General features: G+C 43.2%; 1 protein-coding gene across 1 annotated transcript in view; it reads right to left on the bottom strand.

Moving 5' to 3' along the window:
- Positions 1-1,676: 1,676 nt before the first annotated feature.
- GNB5 (G protein subunit beta 5) overlaps positions 1,677-7,038 on the bottom strand; it is a 29,614-nt gene continuing 24,252 nt past the window's right edge. Inside the window, exons 11-13 of the mRNA XM_042039668.1 lie at positions 5,239-5,335; positions 4,086-4,252; positions 1,677-3,762 (exon numbers count right to left, since the gene is read on the bottom strand). Coding sequence (XP_041895602.1) covers positions 3,751-3,762; positions 4,086-4,252; positions 5,239-5,335 — 276 coding nt within the window. The 3' untranslated portion in view covers positions 1,677-3,750. The remainder of the gene's footprint in view (positions 3,763-4,085; positions 4,253-5,238; positions 5,336-7,038) is intronic.

The following is a 7,038-nucleotide window of genomic DNA, read 5'->3' as shown; positions in this document are numbered from 1 at the left end:
CCCGCAGTGTCACAGCACAGCCCGGCTGTGCCCCGCAGTGTCACAGCACAGCCCGGCTGTGCCCGCGCCGGGAGAGGCACTGCCGCCGGCACCGGGGCACCGCTCACCTCGCGTCCCACGGCCGGCTCAAGGTGCCCAACGCCTCAGCACAGGACTGCTTGGCTTCACTCCATCTATCTTGAGATACAGCTGTCTCCATTTTACATCCCCAACAGAAAATCTAAAAATAGGTGGTTGGAATCAATCCTGTTGCAATTTCTCAGATCGCTATCAGGAATTGGCCTGATCCCTTGGAGTCCCTCCGAAGGCAAACTTTAGTTCTATATCCCCGTATTTGGCTTTTGTTTTATTTTGAAGCAGGGAAATACAGTCTGTTTATGTGCTAGAGCAGTAGCTGGAACGAGATCTTTACTTTTCACGAGAGCTTTACACACTATTTTTCCTTATGATTGTTAATCCTGGAGCAGGAATTTCCTATTGCATTCCTCACAGCAGGAGTGCAAGAGGGAGAGGCTGCTCTTTCTCTAGCAATATCCTTTTCCACCCTTCCTGTTTATATAGCGTTTTTGTTTAACAGGACAGAGCCGTCTGACAGTGCCGGCCCCAGCTACAGCTCCCTTCTCTCCACACGTTTATGGAATGGAGGTGTTTCTGACACAAACAGCTTGACATACTAACAGGGAAATCTCAAAACGCTGGGTTTTCCAAAGCCTCCCTGGACAGCCTTTACTGAGTAAAAAATACAATGGGTACTTCAGTGTCCTGTTCCTCTAAGTGTCATTTATCTGATGGGAAGTTGAGGCCCATCCTGGTTCATGTTTTCACCATTACCCCAGGAACAAAGAGGTGATTTTCACAGGTGGCAAGCCCACGTTCCCCAACACACGAGTCCAAAACCCACAGCATTTCTCGGTGCAAGAACACAAGTGGAAGATGCAATGTCAGACTCATTCTCACTGTATCTGGTGACAGTTTGGGCACTGATGTCACTCAGAACAAGCTGGCTCAGCACTTTCCCCAGCCCCTCAGAAGAGAGGAAATGAAACAATGCACCTAAATTAAGAAGGTGCTTTTTTCAGTGGCTAAACTGAGCTCTTCCACCAGCCACCTTCAGGCTGACCATAAAACCTCCACGGAAGCTGGCCACAGCTCATTTCTCTCCTGACAAGGCAGACAGCTGAACTGCTGCACCTCCAGGTGATCTGCACATCTGCTTGACCCAAACAGTGACAGCCTGAGCCCTCAACAGCATTTCAGTGCCCAGCTTTTCCCTGGCATCCTGCTGCAACACAAGGAGCTCCCACAAAACATACATCCTGCCTTTTCCAGTTCGTTCCTGCGTATGGCAATAAGGATATGGAACATTACATTAGCTGTGATCCTTCAGAGCAGGAAAACAATCTAAATTCTGTCCTCCTGAATGCAGGGGGAGCTGAGATGGCATTTCAAATACTTTCAAGGGCTGCTCACTCTTGTTTGCTGTGGTTCACCTTGGGTATTTCCAGAAGATATTCCACAAGTAATTTGCTCGTAAATCTGGATTTTACCTGAGATTTTTGCAGGAGAAATAATTTAAGAAACTGCAGTGCAAAAAGTGAATTTCAAAAAAAGAAAAAAAAAAAAAAGGCACCATTACAAATACCTAAGCAATGGGAAGAACTACTACATACATGTTCTCAATATGTAAAATACAATTTATTGTATTTAGGCTGTTCGTAAGTATCAACACAATGTATTATGTTTGAAACAAACATCTTGCCAATAAATACTATCTAAACATTAATATTAATCTTTTGATCAAATGTGTACAGTGTATTGACTCAATATTGCACAGTGAGTTCTATATGACATTTCCATAGTGCATTCAGTTTGTTACAGGGATAGCTTGCCACAAATATTGCAAAGCATCAGAGTTGACTTTTCCAAGTGAAAACAGCTGACCTATTCCATTAGGGATGGAAGGCTGGTATAAATGTCAGTGTCTTAGGTTAACTGGTTATGGATTCACAGAACCTAATGTTTTCATGGATGAGGAGACTTTGTTTCTAATATGATTTTTATATTATTGTAAAAAAATCCCACTTGCAAACAGAATGAGGATATTATCATCAAACTCCAGTGAGCTTGTAAACAGGCTCATTCCAGTAAGCTTGCTCTCTCTTGTTCCAGTCTAAATGTAAATCATATATTTGATACATTAAAAGCTGTACCTCACCACTTGAATTTCAAAGGCCAGGCTGTGCAAGCCCCCAGCATTACTCCAGCTCTTTGTTCTCATATTGAGGTTAGGACTCAGTACTTGCTGGCAGAGCAGAGCTGACATACTCTAGTCCCAATAGCTTTCAATGCATGAATGCAGACATAATCTCACAGTGGTTCTATAATTAATTGTATCTCATCTTTATCTGATTAAATCTTGATTCTACAGCATCACTTCTGTGTGGGGTGGTCCTGCCAGTCTATCTGGCATTCCCATGCTCACACAGAGGGCTGGATGCTGCCAGCAATGTGGCCAGCTGTCCTGGTCCCCTGAAAACCAGGGACTCCTGAATCAGATGGACTCATGTGCTCTGGTCAGCACAGTCTCAAACCCTGGCAGGACTGTGGCTCACAGCAGATTTTCAACAGCTCACTGTTACTCATTCTCAAGTCCAGCTATGACAAAACCATGTCCGTGGCAGTGGGAGATGACTGTTACAGTAAGGACTGTATGATTTGACCTGTATTTGCATGAACTTACAACTGCTCTGACATTGCAGAAGGACCTTAAAATGGGTATATACTGCTTTGATATACATTTAAGCTACATTGCCTTGCCGAAGTTGTATGAACTGCTCAAAATGCAAATAAGAATCATGGTCATAGAATGACTATGACTGACTTGGAAAAGATTTGACCATCAGTATAATGGTGCTTAATGCTTAGCGTGTAGTATCCCTTAGTGCTTAGCATGTAGCATTTCTTTAAGTAAAAGAAAATTCACTCACCAAGTGATACAATTAAAAATTTCTAAGAAACTACTGGTTAAGTATTACCTCATGATTATGTAAATCATGTTTATATCCCTCCTCTTTGCTGTTTATCAGTTTGTATATATTTAGATTCTTTATATTCAGGTAACAGAGATGAAATACTTATTTCTATCTAAAAAGACAGTAGGAAAAAACAGGGATTGAAGGGATTTCTCTTCTGTACAAAAAATACATTTTTATGACAGCAGCCAGTACCTTCACAGTAGGTCCTTTGCTCCTCTACTTACCGCCAAGGTTCAGTCATCCATAACACCATCATAAAGTATCAGAATTGTTTCTCTTTCCATTTTTCAACACCGACATTCAATATGCTACTACGGAATGTTTCCAAAGCCTTATGCTACATCCCGATAAAATCAGGACTTTTTTTTTACTTTAAAAAGGAACTAAATTCATGCAAATAAATAGATAATGTGCACTGAAATACTCAATTCTATAATACAGGTGACTTTGGAGAAAAGTCCCTTTATAAATAATGAAACTAATTCTAATAAAAGAATATAGTTTCAAAAAAAATTTAAAACATTTCGTTTTACTACAAGTCAACGTTTGCTATGTGTTCAAGCAGACTATTTTCTACCTAGTTGTGTTAATCTATGGGTTCAGTGTCACCCTTTTGTACTGTAGTGAATACTTGATTTTGAGGAATGGCTTCTTTATGCAGTTTTTGTAGTCCGGCGTTTCAGTCTTCATTTGATTCTGCATACGGGATCTCAGGTTACGCCCAGATCTGTAGAAAGAGAGAGAGCCGAACACTCCTTTATGACAGCGACTCTTCTGTCAAACATTAAATTAGCTTTGGCGAGGCAATCACATTAGTGGTACAGAGTATCAGCAGCAGTGATATCATGTAACCAACAGCAAGCTCAAACTTAGCCGTTCTGCTAGCACTTGGTGGGGATTTTTATTTGGCTTTGCTGTTCGTGTTTTACGCTGTTTTATACCCTCCTCAGTTCCTCTAGAGCAGTTTTCCTCTAACACGCCTTCCTCCTGAGCCCCGGTCATTAACCGGCTGCAGAAAGCAGCACCCGCAGCGGGTTCTCGGGCACTTACTCGGAGGGTGTGGTCCCAGGAGCCCGAGCAGAACGCGGTCCCGTCGGGAGACACCCGCAAGGTGCTGACACGGTTTTCGTGTCCGAACAGAATGGACACTCGGGACCCCTTCAGCACATCCCAGACATTGATGGTGTAATCGTTATAGCCCGCGAACAGCAGGCGACCTGCAGAGAGAATGAGATTTTACACAGCGAGGGCTTAACGTGCCTTGACCGCAGCCAGGGCCTTGTGCAGGACAGTGGTCACCCCAAGCCCACCCCGTGAGCTCTGCTTCCCCAGGCCAGCTGTGCTCCCGTGGGACAGCCCTGCCGCTGCTGAGCTGTCCACGCTAAATGCTGGAACAATTACAGTTCATTAGTTAAAAGCACTGTCAGTTTTATTTAAATTACATAAAATGTGTTCAGACGTTAGAGATGGGGGATGACTCCAAACGGTGACAGACTGCAGAGCGCTTTAACAGCTATTGCAGGGTAACAGTACTTTACTCAGACCTTACACAAGAAGCTGAATACAAATGCTTGAATGATTAACAGACAATTCGGTGATTCACTGCCAACGGGACAAGCCGTGGTGCTTGTGACCATGACAGAGACATTTGCCTCAGTTCCAGGAGGAGGGCAGTCCACCACCCACTCACCCCCACCCAGGGTGACTGGGGAGCTCTGCACTTGGGCTGGGAGAGACAAGACTCGAGCTTATGTCTCAGGATCTGCAGTGAAAAATGGCAATGACTCTTTCTTCATACCCCTCTAATACACTTTTACTATTAATCATTTGTTATGCTTTTAAAAACTATTTATGTAACTGCACTTAATAGTTTAGCTACATTTCATGTTGCCTTTGAAATGTTTTTCATTATTATTGTGAAACTCTAGCCCAGCTGTAGTTAATGGCAAAATATTTCCTGCCTTCAGTAGGGCCAGGAAAATACTTTTCATCACTACAACGAAGCAATAGCCAGCTAGGTTATTTAAAGAGTAATTATTTTTACAGAGGCAAAAAAAAATGCTTCCATGCATTAAATGTTTCTTTTGGTACTTAGTACTTTTGATAACTTTTAATAACAAATGTTTTATCAAATTAAACTGAAAAATTTTACAGTTTCCCTCAAATCTCAACACTATGATAACCTCCAAAGTTCAAGTCTCACCACTGAGAGAGAAGTCCACACTGGATGCTCCAAAAATGATGCTCTCTTTGGAATAAATTGCTACTTCTCTGTCTGCACGAAGGTCATATAAACGACACTAGGATTAAAACAAAACCAACACACATGCCTCAGTAAATGCTGGAAGCACTGGCTAAAATATTTGGAAAAAGTGGGAGTGGGAGGTGCAGCCTAACAGACATCACGGGAAGCGGCTGCTTGGCTTCTTTCCTTCTGCTTCTTTCTGCTTCCTCCTTTCCTTCTGCTTCTGGCTGCTGCAGCTGGGATCCTCTAACAGGGATCTAAGCAACACAAGGCTGTTTTGTATACATTGCAGGAAGAACTTTCTTTTTCAAGCTACTTCTCTAAGCCTCCTGCCTGTCCTGCTAGAAAGACATGAGTGGTGGGCTTTGGACCATGGCTACCCACTGGAGTCCCCACACCCTCTCGCTTCCCCTCTGTGGTTTCACACTTATCAGGGCATCCTGCTGCTGGGGAGGTGCATGTGGAGACAGCCTCTTAAACAACAGCTTAGCCACAGCTGGAGCCTGGGAGATGGGATCAAATCTCTACTCATTGTTGAGAACACAGACCATGTGGCACAGAGGAGCCTAGGTGGTAGTCCTGGGTCTGAGTAAGCCAGGACAACAAACAGTCCCTGCCCTGCTGTGAGGCCTCTCTGTTTGAAAAACCTACGTGAAAATAATTCAAGTGAAATAATACATTTTAATGCAGATCTCTGGTTTTCATTTCTCATGGAAAATTCCAAATCACCTCTGACAACCTATACTTCCTGTTTTTATCATTTGCCAGCAAAATTGGGCTTGTTTGACATGGAAATCATGTATCAGACTTCACTGCCAGACTTCAAACTTCACTGCCATGCAGAAAGGCTGTCTGTTAGCCCTGAAATCAAAATGCACTTTTGAAACTATGTGAACTGAAACCCCTCCTCAATAAGTTAAGCTTAAGCAAACACTGGCCAGATGGGATTGCTAATATTAAGGCTTTCCTATTGAAAAGTGGCTGGTATTCAAGTGTGCATAAAGAAGTGGCTGTTTGATTCTCAGGGCAGTGGGGAGCGGCTGCCAGGTATGTGCAGTCCAGCTCTCCCAGTGCTCCACACAGATGAAAAATTTTGTCAGACTGTCCTGACAGGGAGTTGGGGTCACTGCAGATGACAACACTGTCATCTGAGCATGCTTTTATGGATTACTTCCAGTCAGGATTATCTGTTCCTCAGAATCCCCGAGTATATAAATCAGGTCAACGATACCACTCTGTAACACTGCAAAAACAAACCTCTTCATTTTAAGAATGAGGTAGATGGAAACTGCCAAAACCTCTGTCAAAAGTACAGAGGTGGAATTTCCCATTCTCCTGCTTGAGTCAGGGGTGTCAAGAATAGTTAAAAAAGAAAAAACCCATCAAATAAATAAATAAGAACCTGTGATACTGGGTGTTAAAAGAGAGTGCTTTCACTGGAATTTAATGGTGGACAATTTCTCTGTACCATTCCCTCAGCATCTCAAGAGCTCATAGTACTGCATCCACCTGTGCAGAGAGCCACTGGGCTCACCACAGGGCTAGAGGCATTAACTTCTAATCACAGCTTTTAAAACATAAAGTCAGGGTTCGCTCTCTCCGGAAGAGCCTTGGAATGTCTCCACATCCAACAAAGACAAAAGGAATGTTTCTATTGAGTTCAGCTAGCTTTGGAGCAGACTCAGAACATGCTCTGAGGGCATAGAACTTTATCTAAAGTCTCTGCTCTCAGGTGACTCAGTGTGATGTTTGAGTGAA

This window comes from Corvus kubaryi, unplaced genomic scaffold (genome assembly GCF_017639235.1).
Source record: "Corvus kubaryi isolate FWS band 111438036 unplaced genomic scaffold, C.kubaryi_AGA036_p1.0 37394, whole genome shotgun sequence".
Lineage (NCBI taxonomy): Eukaryota > Metazoa > Chordata > Aves > Passeriformes > Corvidae > Corvus > Corvus kubaryi.
This window is presented reverse-complemented; position numbering and strand designations above follow the sequence as displayed.